General features: G+C 43.6%; 1 protein-coding gene across 1 annotated transcript in view; it reads right to left on the bottom strand.

Moving 5' to 3' along the window:
- sh3pxd2aa (SH3 and PX domains 2Aa) overlaps nucleotides 1-18,919 on the bottom strand; it is a 293,361-nt gene that overhangs the window by 176,207 nt on the left and 98,235 nt on the right. The window contains exon 5 of the mRNA XM_048550881.2: nucleotides 18,407-18,498. Coding sequence (XP_048406838.1) covers nucleotides 18,407-18,498 — 92 coding nt within the window. The remainder of the gene's footprint in view (nucleotides 1-18,406; nucleotides 18,499-18,919) is intronic.

Raw genomic sequence — 18,919 nt, 5'->3', positions numbered from 1 at the left:
AATTTTTGTTCCAATCTTTTTCCGTGTACACCTTCATTAATTTCACCGTTGCTCCTGGTGTTTGACTTGGTATTTGCTAAAACTCATTTCCACAGCCACATCACATTCCTCAGTGACTGCCTCCAGCTCAGGCTCACTCCAATTACATTCCAACTGAAGTTTCATCATGCTATGAATCCAGCCAGGATCACAGGTATGTTTGCAATGGTCAACATTCCACAGACAGGTGCTCTCGCGCATCCTGAGAACCACACTCAGTGCCATACATCATCATAAGCACACTCTTAACCTCTCTCCGACAGCATTGCATCATGATCGCTCAGTGCTGTGCCACTCCCCCATTCCACTACATCCTCCAGCACATCTGATGTGCAAACAGGAAACATTTTCTTTTCCTTTCAGGCATCAAGGCACACAAGATACAGTTCTGAGGAAGTGTCACTCAATCCAAAACATTAACTCTGATTTCTCTCCACAGATGTTGCTGGGTTGCTGAACTTTTCCAACATTTTCTGCTTTTTATCCCTCATTGGTAACGTGTGTTTGTGCGTGAATAGAGATAAATAGGTATCACTGGCAGGCATTAAAGAGACGTGATTAAAAAAGTGAACAAAGTGTGGAGCTGGATGAACACAGCAGGCCAACCAGCATCTTAGGAGCACAAATGCTGACGTTTCAGGTAGACCCTTCATCAGAAAAGGGGGATGGGGAGAGGATTCTGAAATAAATAGGGAGAGAGGGGGAGGCGGACTGAGGATGGATAGATGAGAAGATAGGTGGGGAGGGGATAGGTCAGTCCTGGGAGGACAGACAGGTCAAGGGGGCGGAATGAGGTTAGTAGGTAGGAAATGGAGGTGTGAGGAGGAGATAGGTGAGAGGAAGAACAGGTTAGGCAGGCTGGAGCGAGCTGGGCTGGTTTTGGGATGCAGTGCGGGGGAGGGGAGATTTTGAAGCTGGTGAAATCCACATCGATGCCATTGGGCTGCAGGGTTCCCAAGCAGAATATGAGTTGCTGTTCCTGCAACCTTCGGGTGGCATCATTATGGCACTGCAGGAGGCCCATGATGGACATGTCGTCTAAGGAATGGGAGAGGGAGTTGAAATGATTCGTGACTGGGAGGTGCAGTTGTTTATTGCGAACCAAGCGTAGGTGTTCTGCAAAACGGTCCCCAAGCCTCCGCTTGGTTTCCCCAATGTAGAGGTAGCCACACCGTGTACAGCAGATGCAATATACCACATTGGCAGATATGCAGGTGAACATCTGCTTTATGTGGAAAGTCATCTTGGGGACAGGGGTGGAGGTGAGGGAGGTGGTGTGGGGGCAGGTGTAGCACTTCCTGCGGTTGCAGGGGAAAGTGCCAGGTGTGGTGGGGTTGGAGGGGAGTGTGGAGCTGACAAGGGAGTCACGGAGAGAGTGGGCTCTCCGGAAGGGAAGGCAGGCAAGGGTGGGGTGGGGAAAATGTCTTTGGTGGTGGGATCAGATTGTATATGGCGGAAGTGTCGGAGGATGATGCGTGGTATCTGGAGGTTGGTGGGGTGGTATGTGAGGACTAGGGGGATTCTCTAGGGGCGGTTATTGCAAGGGCAGGGCGTGAGGGATGAGGTGTGGGAAATGCGGGAGACATGGTCAAGGGCGTTCTCGACCAGTGTGGGGGGGGGGAGCGTGGAGTTGCGGTCCTTGAGGAACGAGGACATCTACAATGTGCGGGAGTGGAATGCCTCATCCAGGGAGCAAATGCGACGGAGGCGAAGGAATTGGGAATAGGGGATGGAATCTTGGCAGGAAGGTGGGTGGGAGGAGGTGTATTCCAGGTAGTTGTGGTAGTCAGTGGGCTTGAAATGGACATCGGTTTGTAGGTGGTTGCCTGAGATGGAGACAGAAAGGTCCAGGAAGGTAAGGGATGTGTTGGAGATGGTCCAGGTGAACTTGAGATTGGGGTAGAAGGTGTTGGTGAAATGGATGAACTGTTCGAGCTCCTCTAGGGAGCATGAGGCGGCACGATACAGTCATCGATGTAACGGAGGAAGAGGTGGGGTTTGGGGCCTGTGTAGGTGTGAAAGAGGGACTGTTCCACATAACCCACAAAGAGGAGGCATAGCTTGGGCCCACGCGGGTACTCATGGCCACCCCCTTGATCTGCAGGAAGCAGGAGGAATCGAAAGAGAAGTTGTTGAAGGGGAGGACGAGATCGGGTAGGCGAATGAGGGTGTCGGTGGAGGGGGACTGGTCGGGTCTTTTTTGCAGGAAGAAGCAGAGGGCCCTGAGGCCATCTGCATGGGGAATGCAGGTGTATAGGGACTGGACGTCCATGGTGAAAATGAGGTGTTGGGGGCTGGGGAATTGGAAGTTCTGGAGGAGGTGGAAAGCGTGGGTGGTTTTTCTGATGAAGGGTCTAGGCCCAAAATGTCAGCTTTTGTGCTCCTAAGATGCTGCTTGGCCTGCTGTGTTCATCCAGCTCCACACTTTGCTATCTTGGATCCTCCAGCATCTGCAGTTCCCATTATCTCTTATCAGTGATTAAAAGTGAAACCTGAATGCGAAATGGTATTTGACACATTGGAATGATAGAGAGCCAATAAAAGGTGGTAGGGCGACATTGCTAATAAAGGAAGGAATCAGTTCAGTACTGGGAGATTGTCTTCTCATCAGTACTGTTTGAGGTTAAGTGACCAAAGAGGATTCTGGGAGAAATCAGCTCAGCTATCACAACTGAGAAGGGGATTGCAGAGGACCCAGTGCTCATCAGTGCGAAGAGTATTCAAGATAGGCAGCTGATAAGAAGCAACTAGAGAAGATTCTGGGGTAAGATGGCTCAGTCACCATAACTGAGAACGGGATCGTGAACATAGGCTTGGCTGTTCAGGAACAAGGTATGCAGACTGAATGAGTAGTCCTAGAGAGTTGTAGTTTGATAGAGAGTAGAAGTGAAAGACCTGAGTTTGGTGAGTAGTGAATTAAGTTGTGTAATTAGTTCTTGGATTGCTGTTGCTAGTTGATCAGTTTCAAAATGGTAGGAGAACTTGGCTGTGTGGAATACTCCTCCTTCAAAATGTCAGAAATCAGGAACATTTCCCATGTCCATACTGACTATGTACGCAGGAAGTGTTTGAGCTGCAGCTCATGATTTGCTGCATGGTGTGCCTGAAGCTGCAGATGGACTCACTATGGAGCATCAAAGAGGCTGAGAATGTTGTGGATCATACATTTAGCGAGCTGGTCACATCACCAGTAAGGGCTACACAGACAGGGACGAGTTGGGTGAACACCAGGAAGGTGAGTAAGCATAGGCAGGCAGTGCAGGAGGCCATCATGGCCATTCCCCTCTCAAACATGTATACTGTTCTGGACATTGTGGGGAGATGGCCTCTCAAGGAACAGCAGCAGCTGGGTCAATGGCCCATGACTGACACTGTTATACGTAGGGATGGTCAAAGTGTAGGTGAGCTGTAGTGATAAGAGACTCGACAGATAAGGGCACAGGCGTTTCTAAAACTAAGAGCGAGACTCCAGGATGGTATGTTGCCTCCCTGGTGCCAGGATCAAGGATGTCTCTGAGCAGGAACAGGATTTTCTGAAAGGGGAGGGTAAGCAGCCAAAGGTTGTGGTCCATATTGGTACTAACGACACAGGCAGAGAAAGAGGGGTCAGGTCCTGCAAAGAGTGTGTTCAGGGAGTACTGTTCTGCAGGGATCAGTGCTAGAACTCCTGTTGTTTGTAATATATATTTGGAGGAAAGTGTAGGTGGCCTGATTAGTAAGTTTGTGGAAAACCCAAAGATTGGGGATGTTGCAAATAATGAAAAGGGTTGCTAGAGAATACAGCAGGACTTAGGTGGAGAAATGGCAGATGGGATTTTAAGCTAGACAAATGTGAGGTGATGCATTTTGGAAAATCTAATGCTGGAGGGACATATACCATAAATCACAGAACCCTTAACAACAGCCACATACTGAGAGATTTAGGCATGATTGTCCACAGTTCCCTGAAAGTGACAACACAAATGGACAAGTTGGTCAAGAAGTTATATGCAGAGCTGCCTTCTTTGGTCAGGGCACAAAATACAAAAATTGGCAAGTCATGTTACAACTGTATACAAATTTAGTTAGGCCTCATTTGGAACATTGCAAGCAGTTCTGATCACCACACTACCAGAAGGATGTGGAAGCTTTGGAGATGGTTCAGAAATGGTTTAGCAGGATGTTACCAAGTTTGGAGGATATTAGTTGTGAGGAGAGACTGAACAACCATGGTTTGTTTTCACTTGAACATCAAAGGAAGAGGAACAACCTGATAGAAGTTTACAAAATTGAGAGGCATGAATAGAATGGATAGTCAGAGTCATTTTCTCAAGGTAGAAATGTCAATTTCTAGATGACATAGTTCAAGCTAAAAGGGATAAATGTAAAAGAGATGTGAGGAGCAGGCTTTTTATATGGAGGGTGTTAAGTGGCCGGAATGTGTTGCCACAGGAGGTGATAGAGGCAGATACAATGACAACACTTAAGAAGCATCTTGACAAATATTAATAACTAGAAATAGAGGGATATGGACAGTGTATTGGTAAAATGCTTTCAGTTTAAATACGCATCATGTATTGGCGCAATCTTGGTGGGCCAAAGGGTCTGTTTCTGTGCTGAACTGTTCTTTGTTCAAAGATAATACAATCCATTACAAAGGGAATTGTAGCAGGATACTTGGAAAATTACAATGTGATCCAAGCATGGAAATAAAATCATGTTTAATGTATGAACTTTTTGATGAAATAATATTCGTGGTGGGTAGAGGGTATCTATAGATGTGGTGCACTTGAACTTCCAAAAGGTGTTTGATAAGGTGCCTCATTGAAGGTTACAGCATAAGATAAAAACACCTGGTATAGTGAGTAACATATTAGCATGTATAAATGATGGGCTAGCCTAAGAGGAAGCAGGTTAGAGGTAAATGGAATAACGGGATCTGCAGATGCTGGAGAATCCGAGGTAACAAAGTGAGGAGCTGGATGAACACGCAGGCAAGCAGCATTGTAGGAGCACAACAGCTGGCCTGGGCCCGATGAAGGGTCTAGGCCCAAAATGTCAGCTTTTGTGCTCCTAAGATGCTGCTTCGCCTGCAGTGTTCATCCAGCTCCACACTTTGTTATCTTAGAGGTAAATGGGTTATTATAAGGTTGGCAAGCAGTAGCTGGTGGACTGCTGTAAAGATCAATTATTTACAACCTATATCAATCATTTGGATAAAGGAGCCAAATGTACAGAAGCTAAATTTGCCAATGGCACCAAGATAGATAGGAAAGTATAATGTGGATGATAATGAACTTATTTATTTTGGCAATCAGAACAGAAAAGCAGTGCAATATTCAAATGAAGAACAACTCCAGGACTCAATAGTAAAGAGGGATCTGGGTATCTTTGTACATGAAAGAAAGACAGTTAGGTTGCAGATGCAGCATGTGATTAGGAAGGCAAATGAAATGTTGTTTTTTGCAAGGAAAGCAAAACACAGCAGTAAGGAAGTTATAATGCAGCTGTATTTGGCACTGATGAAAACACACCTGCAGAAGTGTGCATGTTTTGGTCTCCTTATTCGAAAATAATATACATTTGCTTTAGGAGTTCAGAGAAGGTTCACTGAACTCATTCCTGGGATGAAGAGCTTACCTTATTAAGAAAAGTTGGATAGGCTGGACCTTTACCTGTTGGAGTTTAGAAGAATGAAACCCATAAGATCCTAAGGGATTGAATAGGATAGGTAACAAGTGAATGTTTCCTTATGTGAGGGAGGCAAAATCTGTGCAGCATAGTTTAAGAATTAAAGGTCTCCTTAAATTATCTATAAAAAAGAATAGAGAAGATGAGGAGACCCTTTTTTCTCTCTGAGGGTAATTAGTCTAAAATTTATTCAAGAATAAGTTAGATAGATTTTTCACAAATAATGGAGTCAAGGCTTATGGAGGTGGAGGCAGACAGGAAAGTGGAAACAAGGCCACAACTAGAATAGCTGTGATCTTCTTGATAGGTGGAGGAAGCTTTTAGAACCAAATGGCCTACAACTACTCCTGAGTTCTATGTTCCTACAATGCATAAGAGCACTACAGAAACACTACAGCAATGTCTCTGCCACATTCTCTGGGTTCAAAGGATGGATTATCGAACAAATGCTAGTATCCTTTTTGACAAGGCAAGCTTTCAGGCTAAATTTCTACAAAATTACCTTTGAGGGACTGGACTCTGCTCTGTGCTCAGATGCCAAAATTTATCTCCCCTGCCAGGTCCTACTCCCTCAACTCTCGAATGGCCAACATTCTAGTGATGGACTCTTCAAATACAACTTAAGACTCTTCTTGAAGCATTAATTGACATTAATGACTGGCAGGAACTTGCTACCAATAATTCAGAATGGCAACAACTTGTCCATTAAGCTGCATACAGTTTGAGTTTTGACTCTTAATACTAATGCAGAAGGTCAGCGGAAAAGGAAAGGATGCGCATTTTGTTCCCCAGATCCCATTTTTCTGTGAGATGTCCTACCCCATGTGCCCAATGATCAGGGAGTCAACAGTGGTCTGTTCAGTTACATTTTCCTCTCACTTAATGTTAACCAAACTTTTTAAATTCCCAGTTCAATTCTATTTATTTTCTTAAACGTCCTCCCTTATTTTCGTCTTGTCTATGTTCTCTTGTCCGGCTTCATTTACAGTTAGATTAAGTTTGTAGTTTAAAGCCTTTGCCTATTTAGCCTTGCTGCTGGGACTCAGCTCTGTCAGTCAGATTCAAGTGAAGCTGGTCCCATTATTTCACAGTGACAGTGCCAGTACTGCATGAAAAGAGGCCTCTTTCTCAATCCACTCCTTTAGCCATATGTTAATTGTCTTGATATTTTTGATCCTCTGCCAATCTACACAATGTGGACAAATGGGTTTAATATAATGAGTCTAAGAGATTTTGATGTATTGGAGATGTAGAATCACATGCCTAGATAAGGACTGAAGAGTGATGTCATGGAGGAAGAGGCTGTCCAAGCTTGTGTTGAACTCTCGCTACGTAAAGACAATGTCTGTAACTGAAAAATTCTTGTTAGATTGAACATGGACCATATTTGAGTCACCTGAATGACAATCAGGTCTCAATCACAACAATAAGATGATAAAACAACCTGGTAAATAACCTAGAAATTATTTTATTAGCCCAAAATTCCTACTCTTTAAAGCCTGACTTCTGACATGCCTCATACCTAAATTACTCCAACATAACCTCCCTTTCAGAGTTCCTCTCAAACAGCCATGAGCTACCCAACAGATAATCATGTTCCTGACTCTTAAACAGAATCCTTGTTACAAAGCTTTGAATGACCTGCAGGTTTCTTCAACAGAAGCCCTCCTTGTATATCAAATCCTTGGGGATGTGGCCAACTTCTACCCCACGCACATGCCTTAGACAACAATGCCTTTTTTCGTTTAACTTGTGTGAGCATATTTACCTTAGAAAGAACTGCTTCATTGCAGACATCACCATTCCACATAATGCAGAACATATGCCAGGAAAACTGGAGATAGAAGTTATCAGCCTTTTGAAATGACAATTCGTGAAGATGTAACTGGATCAGCAATATTATCACAGTGGCTCCAAGTAATTCAGCATTGGGGGTTGAGAGTCTCCCTTCTTGACCCCAAAGTCTCTCCATTACATACAAGGTCCAAGATAAAAATATGATGAATAATCTTCATTTATCTGAATAGAACATGACTCAACAGTACACCTAAAACCCAATACCATCCAAGATGATTGTAATTCACTAAATCAGCAACTCGGCCACAAAACACAACATTGACTAGCAGGACACTTTGCATACAGTACATACTCATAAACATTATGCTTATTTTCACTTCTACAGTTACCATAATTCAGGAAGAGAACAGCAGTGATATTCTGGATCATCAAAAGCCATTGGCTGCACATTGTATAAGTGACAAGTTACCTTGATATCAGAGCTGTGTAGGGACTGCAATGACCCAAGAGGGTGAATCACCACCAAAGCATGTCTAAATCTATTGGAAGCAATTCTAAGGAACAAAATTAATAAATATATCAAGAGGCAGGGATTAATCAAGAATAATCAGTACGGTTTTCTTAAGGAGTGACCATGTTTGACCAATGTGATTGAATTTTTTTTATAAAGAGGTAACCAGGGTGAATAGATTAGGGCAATGTATTTGACATGTCTACCTGGACTTCAGCAAAATTTTTGATAGGTATCTGCATGGAAGACTCAGTGAAGGTCGGGGAAAATTGGCAAATTCGGTACAGAATTAGGTGAGTGGCAGGAAGCAAAAGGTGATGGTCAAGGGTATTTTTCTGACTAGAAGCCTGTTTCTAGTGAGTAAAAACCAAAAGAACTGCAGATGTTGTAAATCAGGAACAAAAACAAAGTTGCTGGAAAAGCTCAGCAGGTCTGGCAGCATCTGTGGAAGAGAGAACAGAGTTAATGTTTCGGGTCCGGTGACCCTTCCTCAGAACTGATGGTGGCTAGGAAAACCAGCTGGTCAGTTTATATGCAGAAAATAGGGAGGTGGGTGGGGTACGGAGTAAACGATAGGATAGAGCCCAAAGAGACAGAAAGCCAGTTGGACAGACAAAGGAGTTGCTAACGATCAGGTTGGGAGGGTGTATAGTTGCTAATGGGGACTGTTAGTGACTAACAATGGGTGGGGCAGGTGCAGTGGCAGGTTATGTGGTAACAAGGCCTGGTGTGTGGGGTGGGGAACTAGGACATGGGGGAAGTTAAGGCCCTAAAATTATTTGACTCAATATTGAGTCCAGAGGGCTGTAGGGTCCCCAAGCGGACAATGAGGTGTTGTTCCTCCAGCTTGTGCTGGGCTTCACTGAAACACTGTAGCAAGCTGGAGACAGAGAGCAAATTGGCCAGGGAGCAAGGTGGTACATTGAAGTGGCAAGCAACAGGTAGTTCAGGGTCTTTTTTGCAAAAATAAGAAAATTGGTGGGGTGGTAAATTATAAGATTACAACAAGAGGACATAGTCGGTTTGGTCAGATGGGCTAATCAGTGACAAGTGGAATTCAATCCAGATAAGAGTGAGGTGATGCACTAGGACAGGACAAACAAGGCAAGGGAATACATGACAAACAATAGGACCCTGAACAGCATTTAAGGTCAGAGGAACCTTGGTGTACATGTCCATCAGTCCCTTAAGGTAACAAGATAGGTAAATAAAGTGGATTAAAAGACACATAGCATACTTCCCTTTATTAGCCAATGCAGAGTTTAAGAGCAAGGAGGTAATGCTGGAACTGTATAAAAAGTTAGTTAGGCCACACTACAGTATGGTGTGCAGGTCTGGAATCCACTTTATAGGAGGGGTGTGACTGCACTAGAGAAAGTGCAGAAGAAATTTATCAGAACATTGCCTGACCTCAACAGTTTTAGTTATCAGGAGAGACTGGATAGACTGAAGCTGTTTTCCTTGGAGCACAGGAGACCAAGGGTGGACATGATTGACTTGTGAGAGCAAGGACACAGTATATGAGAATAATTTTTTTCCTTTGGTGGAGTGACCAATGGCCAGCGACATAAGTTTGAGGTAAGGGGCATGAGAATTAGGTCATGAACACAAGGAAAATATTTTTCACCAAGAAGGTGCATGGAATGTGGCAAACTGCTTGTAGTGATGGTTGAAACAAAAACCCTCTTAACATTTAAGAAGTATTTAGACATACACTTGTGATACCAAGGCATACATGGCTATGGGCCAAGTGCTAGAAAATTGAATTAGAATAGTCAGATGGCTGTTTTTGATCAGCGCAACCTCAATGAGTTGAAGGATTTTTTTTCTATGCTGTTGACTTCTATAATTCTGATTAGTTCCAGAACAGGTGAAATAAAAAGATTAAGTTCTTTTCTGGTAAAAACAGAAATATGTATTCAATGTTGTCCTAAACAGAAAAATACCTTCACAGAATTTACAGCAGTGTGCAGGTGAAGCTCTGGTATAGTAATGGCTCTAACTGTTACCAGAATTACATAATGCAGCAGAATGGCAACAGCCACTAGGTGGAAGTATATGTACATCTAACAGCCAAGGTGACATAGTGAAAGGGAAAACACAAACATTCAGAACAAGGTGCATGGTTATTCCTAACAGTCGAAATACCAACATATAATTGAAGTTTGTTTTCAAAACGAACATACTTTAAGTTGGAGGATGGTAACAGGCAGGAAGGTGCGAGTATATTTGAACCATGCTCCTAATTCCTTTCACCATCGGTTCTTACTGTCCACGCAAATGTGCCTGTTAGCAATGAGTGGAAGAGCATTTTGCTGCAGTTCAGTCAGTGGACAACAAACAGCCAAGGCTAGGGTTTCATGAATTCTACTCAATATGATTCTCAAGTAAGCAAGCCATCGGGGAGAATTTGACTGCACTTGTATTAATTAATAAGTGCTAAGCCCATGCAAATTACAATACTGTGATTTAACCAAAAGTCTGTTGATTTTCATAGCCTCCTGGCTATAGCTGTAATGGCTGCAGCAACACCTCCAATTCTCTGCCTCTCCCTCAGGTTCTATAACTGAACTGTGCACACATTTGCTGATGACACAAAAACCAGTGGGAAAGCAAACAATGAGGATGACACAGAGTACACACAGGATTATGAAATAACTCTCACAGAAGCCAATATCCCATCACCAAGTCACCCTTTATTTACATGCTGAAAGTCCTTAACACTGATCCAGCTTCCTCAGAGCCAGCTCTCAAAGGCAGCAGAACCTCTGACACAAGATAATAAAATGTGAGGCTGGATGAACACAGCAGGCCAAGCAGCATCTCAGGAGCACAAAAGCTGACGTTTCGGGCCTAGACCCTTCATCAGAGAGGGGGATGGGGGGAGGGAACTGGAATAAATAGGGAGAGGCGGACCGAAGATGGAGAGTAAAGAAGATAGGTGGAGAAGGTGTGGGTGGGGAGGTAGGGAGGGGATAGGTCAGTCCAGGGAAGACGGACAGGTCAAGGAGGTGGGATGAGGTTAGTAGGTAGCTGGGGGTGCGGCTTGGGGTGGGAGGAAGGGATGGGTGAGAGGAAGAACCGGTTAGGGAGGCAGAGACGGGTTGGACTGGTTTTGGGATGCAGTGGGTGGGGGGGAAGAGCTGGGCTGGTTGTGTGGTGCAGTGGGGGGAGGGGATGAACTGGGCTGGTTTAGGGATGCAGTGGGGGAAGGGGAGATTTTGAAACTGGTGAAGTCCACATTGATACCATACGGCTGCAGGGTTCCCAGGCGGAATATGAGTTGCTGTTCCTGCAACCTTCGGGTGGCATCATTGTGGCAGTGCAGGATGATGCCACCCGAAGGTTGCAGGAACAGCAACTCATATTCCGCCTGGGAACCCTGCAGCCATATGGTATCAATGTGGACTTCACCAGTTTCAAAATCTCCCCTTCCCCCACTGCATCCCTAAACCAGCCCAGTTCATCCCCTCCCCCCACTGCACCACACAACCAGCCCAGCTCTTCCCCCCCACCCACTGCATCCCAAAACCAGTCCAACCCGTCTCTGCCTCCCTAACCGGTTCTTCCTCTCACCCATCCCTTCCTCCCACCCCAAGCCGCACCCCCAGCTACCTACTAACCTCATCCCACCTCCTTGACCTGTCCGTCTTCCCTGGACTGACCTATCCCCTCCCTACCTCCCCACCCACACCTTCTCCACCTATCTTCTTTACTCTCCATCTTCGGTCCGCCTCTCCCTATTTATTCCAGTTCCCTCCCCCCATCCCCCTCTCTGATGAAGGGTCTAGGCCCGAAACGTCAGCTTTTGTGCTCCTGAGATGCTGCTTGGCCTGCTGTGTTCATCCAGCCTCACATTTTATTATCTTGGAATCTCCAGCATCTGCAGTTCCCATTATCTCAGAACCTCTGACACTCCTGTTTATATCTGTCAGCCAGAGCTCCTGATTAACAGCCCCAACTAGGCAACTCATATTTTAAGGACGATCAGGCTGATCTCATCACAATTACTGCATCTCTCCCCTCTGACTCCAAGAACATAGGCCAGTTCTTTTCTTTTGTAGGTCCTCCCCGGGGGTTCTAGCATTAGATCAGGTTTCCTCCAACTCTGCCTCTGATACAGGAAGCATCTAATATACAGTAGGCTGCTTCTTGCATCCAGAGCATCGCAGAAGAAATTAATTCTCATCTTCAGGCAGCAAAGGTGTCAAGGGAGCAACATCCATCATGTCCATCTCAGATTCCAAGGTATTTTCATCAATTGATGGAGAGAGAGAGAGCCTATGGTTCTGGAAGAGTCAAAAAGTTAGTCGAGGTGGTGAGGGCGCCGGCTCTGTGTTCACGTGGGAGGCGTGGAGAGAGAGCTGGCACATTTTGTTCCCACACTGATTCAGTGTTTGCAGCCTTTGTATGGTCCACGTGCTTATTCAGGACCATCACACCTACCCAAACTTTATACTTGACCTGACCTTGTGTCAACCACACTGCTTACCCATGTGGGGCCATTCCCAAGGTGCCTACACCAAACTTCATCTTCTGAAGTAAACTGTGTCTCTGTCTTAGCGGACTTGTATCTGACACTGGCGGTCTTGATGCCGTTTCACCCTGCCCAAGTCCGGGAAGATTGAATTTAATCTCATGCAGAGTCTTCTCCCAGTAGCAACTCTGTGGAGCTATCCCTGTGGTTTAAGAGATGGTCCTTTAATCAAATTGTAACTGGAACAGTCAGTTATCAAGTGAAGCTGTAGGTTGTTTCTTTAAGTCTGCCTTCAAAGTTTGGGCTGTTCTTTCTGCCAGACAATTGGACGATGGATGGTATTAAGCAGTCCTTATATGTAAAATACCCCATTTCGATATTAGGAAATACTCAAAATCCCTGCTGGTAAACAATGGTCTGTTATCTGTGACCAACAGTTCCGGGAGTCCATGTATTGCACAAGTTGCATGCAGTTTTTCTATTATCACCGCTGTGTTTAATGAATGAACTCTATGCATGCCTAGCTACTTTCAGTAGATGGCAACAATGACTAAGGACATTGAACCTATGAAAGGATTTACATAGTCGATGTGTAACGGAGACTAGGATTTACCCGACCATTCCCACGAAAGTGGGGTAGCTGCTTGCAGTAGTTTTTCTTAGCACCCAAGGCACTGAACCACCAATGCAGCTTTGTCTGCATCTAATTCAGGCTGACATAAGTGCCCCACCATAAATTCTTACCAACAGCTTGATTTTGGAAACCCCTGGATGAGCTTGGAGGAGTTCAGTCAGTATCTGGTGCCGTTCTTCACTTGGGACAATCACTCTTGCTCCCCATAGTAATATGCTATCCTCTCCAGGTGCAAAAAAGGTTTTAATTTTGGTTGTGACGGTCCTTTAGTTTGCCCCATCACCACTTGTTGCAGTTTTGCAGCTGTCGCACCAATGTAATTACTATGGGGAGCAAGAGTGATCCTCCAGATCAGGACTGGTTGCAGAAGTGGTAATGCTAAAGTTAGGACAAACCGCACTCCCCACTATACAATGCAAACTCTGGCTCCATTATTTGATAATTGTGATTATCAAACACACAAGGCTAGGAGAAACTCACCAACGCATAAAAAACACCCTCATCGGAATAAAATTAACAAATGATAAAGAGAACAATAACCGACTACCCTTCCTAAGCATTATTATAGAACATAAAACAATGGGGAACTCCTAACTAGCGTAGACAGAAAGACCACACATACAGACAAGATACTTAATTACACCAGCAACCACTCCAACATCCATAAACAGAGCTGCATCAGGTCATTATTCCAATGAGCCACAACACACAACAACACAGCACTATGCAAAACAGAGCACTTACACAAAGTTTTTAAAAAGAATGGATACCCAAAAGCACAATCCACCACTACCTCAGCAACAGGCCACAACAAGTTGACAATACAGTCAGACACACTGGTCACCCCAATATACATCAGAGATATATCAGAGATGGCCACAAGACGACTCAGGCCCTTGGGTATCAGGGTAACTCACAAATCAACAACTACCCTGTGATAGCTACTGACGAACGTAAAGGATCCCATGGCTATAACCAATAAAACCAACATAATATACAAAATACAATGCAAAGATTATGGGGAAAATTAAAGGCGAAAAGGGAAGAAAACTGACAATAAAGATACACAAGCACCAATTAGCCAGCAAGAGACACAACCAATTCTCACTGGTATCAATATACACAGACAAAGAAGGTTACAAGTTCAACTTGAACAACACATCCATAATAGCACAAAGCCAACTTCAACATGCCAGGGAATTCCTGGAGGCCTGGCATTCCAACCAGAACTACATCAACAAACACAGTGAACTGGGCCCAATATAGAAACCACTGAAAAACAGAACCAGAAGTGATGCCAACTACCCCAGCAAACCAAGGCATATAAATAACAAGCAGGACAGAGCATCAACGCTTCATCGGAAGTGCACCGACAATATTACCTAGCAAGGTGACGAAACGTCCACAGATCAAAACCACCAGTTCGGTGGTTTCAGTTCCACAACGTGAGCTACAAATCTTCTCAAAAAACTTTAAACCAGGTTATGTATGAATTTTCTGCAATATTACACCAACCCAAGGGAAGACCTAAGCTCCAGTATAGGCGTAGGATGCTAGGCTCCTTTGATCACCCTCACTTTATCTTCCAACAGCTATAAATTCATTTTGTTGACTCTGTAGCCTAAGTAGGTCACCTTTGGGTGACTGGAAGACACATTTTCCCTTCTAAGGCATACACCCAGCTGGGACAATCATCTAAGGACTATGTCAAAGTTCTCTGAATGCTCCTTAATTGGTCTTCCCTGTTATCAGTGTGTCATCTGGATAAATGGTGCTCTTGGGGGAGACCTTGTAAAACATTCTCCATTGTCTGCTGAAAAATTGTACAGGCTGATTATACCTTAAATCACAGCCTCGTATATTGGTACAAACCCTTATTGGTACTAATTGTCGCATACTTCTGGCAATCCTCATCTAACCGCAATTGCAAAAAGGCATGGCTCATGTCCAGCTTCATGAAAGACAGACCCCAGCCAGCCTTGTGATAAATCCTCTATACATGGGACTGGGTATTTATCCAGCTGTGAAAAGTGATTTACCATTTGGTTAAAATCTCCACAAAGGTGATCTGATTTGTTGCACTTCACAAATAGGTAAGAATAGTGCAGCCCATCCACAAACTTTACTTGTTTGATGATTCCTTCACTTTCCAGCCCCCTGATTTTTGCCTCGACTTTTGCACATAACACAATTGCTTCCTGGTCAACATGCAGGTGCCCTAGGCTCCTTTGATAGACCCTAGACCTTCCTGAAAAACATTTGCATATTTAATTAGGACTTCACTTGGGCAGCCATTTTCTAATTGAAAAAACATTGAGCCAATTTAGGTGAATCTTTCTCAACCAATTGCGCCCCATCAGGCTTGGGCCTGAATCACTTACTACAATCAATTTGTAACTGAATCAGCTTCTCATGAGAGACTGGAGGCGAAGTTGCACCCTTGATCTGTAAAGGTTTCCCCAGTATAGGTTTTCAGTCTGGCCAAGGTCTCATGTAAACTTAAGGACTGCAGTTCAGAGCAAATTTTGTTAAAGACTGTTCTCGGATCAGTGAAATCGTTGCACTGCTCCATTAGAACTGGATGACCATTTAACCAGATGTTTATTTTGATTGATTCTGATTTAATTGTTGCTGAGCAACTTAAATGTTCCAAACCAGATGTAGGTAGACTTTCCAGGGTATGCTCACTCCTGGATAGTGGTCCATTTCTTACCCCATTTAGGTCTAGTTGGGTTCTTGTTGTCTTGAGTTTATACACTGGCAGCAACTACAACTGGTTGCCAGTCTTGATCTTGAAGAAAATTTTCACCATTTTGCTGAGGTTTTGCTTTGTTTTGGGATTTTGCTGTGGTTGACCAGTGTCCTTCTGTTCAGGATATGTCCTGAGTGAAGCTATTCAATTGCCTTCACTCAAGTGGTTGCCGAAGCGCAGCTGGACTGGCGAGGGTTTCCACTTCCGTAGGAATACCCAACCTCTCCCATGCTCCACTTGCCACATTTTACAATGACAAAGCCACTTGTGCCTGTTTGAAGTCCAGTTGAACTTCAGTTAGTAGGCGCTTTTGTACAGTAACGTTATTAACCTTACAAACTAAATGGTCTCTTAGCATCTCATTAAGAGTTAAACCAAAATCACCTGTCTCTGCCAGTCACCTTAACCTCGTCAAAAATCCCAAGACGGATTCCTCTGGTTCTCCTATTGTCAAGTAAATCCAGTAGCATCTCAGATTTAGAGCATGATTGGGGTCATAATATTCCCTAACTAAATTCATCAACTTTCGGAAGATTTTAGTATCTGGTGCCTCAGGGAAAGTTAGACTCCTAATGAACAAAAAAGCTACAGGTCCACAAGCTGGCAGGGGAATTACTCTTTGCTCTTCATCTGCCCCAATGTCATTTGCCCAGAAAAAATAACACATTCTTTCCATGTACTTGGCTCAGTCTTTGATGGCAGGATCAAACAAAATCAAACCTCCAAAATAAGATGCCAGAAATGTTTCACCCAAATAAAAGACTGTTGTAAGCTAATTTCTTCAGGACTGCGCTTTTCTCTCATCGCCTCTGAAATAACTCCACAGAGACTGGTATCCCAACACCAAGTCACCCATTCAGGGGACTCATATTTTAAGACATCTACCTGGCTGACCTCGCTACAATCACCATAGAAATATAGACAGGTTAAGCAAGTGGGTAATGAATGTTCTCATTCAACCACATGTCCCACTAACTCACCCTTGCTTGTACAAATTCATTTTTGGCTAATTTTATCACTAAACCAGCCAACCATGATTGTTTAAACAGGTCTTTGATTTCCCAAATGCGACTATAAACGGCAACGTGATCCAACACACAACACAGTTACAAACTCTAGCTGTGACTTGATTCATAAGCCTCTGGGACATGATTCATAAGCCTGTGGAATGTAACTGAGGTGTTCTTTAATCAAAAATGGTATCATTCAACATTGACACACTGAAGGCATTATACCATCAAGAAGGACAAGGATAACAGATTCATTGGAACACAGCCACCAGGAAGTTCCATTCCATGTCACTAATCATCCTGACAGAGCTATGCCATCATTCCTTCCCTGATGCTAGGTGAAAATCCTGAAACTTCCCAATAGTATTGTGGTTACCTACCCCACAAGGACCACAGCAGCTAAAGAAGGCAGCTCACCACCAACTTCTTCATGGCAACTGCAGATTAGAAAATAAGTGCTGGCCTAGCCAGCAAACCCCACACCACGAGAAAATAATTAAAAGCTCCAGACCCTTCCAGAATAGCTTTCAATTGTTTGGAGATACTTGTCGCAGGGTTGTTGTGATGCTAGCAGCACTCCCATATCAACCTACAATACCCTCCCATATGCTAGGGCCCAAAACCCATTATCTAGGGAACCTCAGGGTACAACATTTAGTCAGTGTCGTCCCTGGCATTCCCTACACACCCACAACCTTCACCAACCTCATGTTGGCACCCTGATTCCTCTTCCAACTGCAGCTTGAGCTACCTCTCTGCACACTGGCCCTGTACTTATCGCATCAAAATTTTATTTCACCCAGAAAATAATGAATGCAGATGCGACTGGATAGAATCCAGAGTACGAAAAGGCACCTCAGCCATGGCCACTCTAATTTATATATGATTACTGTTATAGCTCCATGGCCCAATCCTCCTCCTAATTCATATATGAGTGTACGTCTTTGCATCCTGTGTAACCTGTTCTCACATATTTTTCCATTAATTTTCCATTGAACTTGTAGTACTTCTGAAGCCACCAGGCCATTCTCAAAATACCTTAATTCAATATTGGCATCAAGGCATCAAAATGATTCAGATTCCAATGGAGTCTACTCTATAATCTATATATTCTGCCAATTTACCACTATTTTGGAAACCAATTTAAAAATTGTTTTTCACTTTTTTTGTGATGGCAGGTAGTTTAGGGGCATTTCTAATAATGCTCATCAAATTATTCTGCTTTTCCCTCACATGGGAAATGCAAATTTTCCATAGTAGGTGCAGATACTAAGGGTCTTGTTTGGATGTTTGGCTGCATTGTGGAAAAAAGGAACTGCATTAATGAAATATGTATTCTTTTTCCATCTTCTGTCTTCCCAAAACATGTCCAGTTTCTAATGTCTGACCTCACTGGAATATTGTCATTTGGTTTGGCACCAGGTTATAGCAGAGACTTTATTGTACTTCACATTCAACCATCAGCATGCCCGACTTAGGCTCACTGAGGTTCATCAATGTTCAGTTATGTACTTACTCCTTTGGTGGATTCAAATCCTCTGGACGAGGCTCAAAAAACCGGCGTACTTCATCACATTGCGAGATTAGAGATGGCAGTCGAACCAGAGACTAGAGTGGATTAAATAAGCAATGTTACACACTAAAGAAAAACCAATGCATAATCACATAAAAACTTCAATAATGTTATAAACATGATCAGTTCCAAAGAAGGGTTATATTGGAGTCGAAACATTAACTCTATTTCACTTGCCACAGCAACTGACAGACCTGATGAGTTTCTGCAGCCATTTCAAATTTTATGGCAAATATGGATACTATACTCGTCTCATTATTAAGGAGAGTTCAAATGAAAGTTTGAGATAGAGATTAAATGTGTATCTTTTATCGTATTGATTAAAACTGAAGTCTGTGTTACATTTAATGATTTTAAACACTCTTACTAATTCATTTATGAATGATAATTTAACAATAAATATTTTTGGCTCTCTGTATTGGTGAGCTCGCTCTAGCTCCCTTCTTGTGCCTACCA

The sequence above is a fragment of the Stegostoma tigrinum genome, chromosome 20, assembly GCF_030684315.1.
Source record: "Stegostoma tigrinum isolate sSteTig4 chromosome 20, sSteTig4.hap1, whole genome shotgun sequence".
NCBI classification, from domain to species: domain Eukaryota; kingdom Metazoa; phylum Chordata; class Chondrichthyes; order Orectolobiformes; family Stegostomatidae; genus Stegostoma; species Stegostoma tigrinum.
Note: the sequence above shows the minus strand (reverse complement) of the source record. Positions and strands in the feature narration are given on the sequence as shown.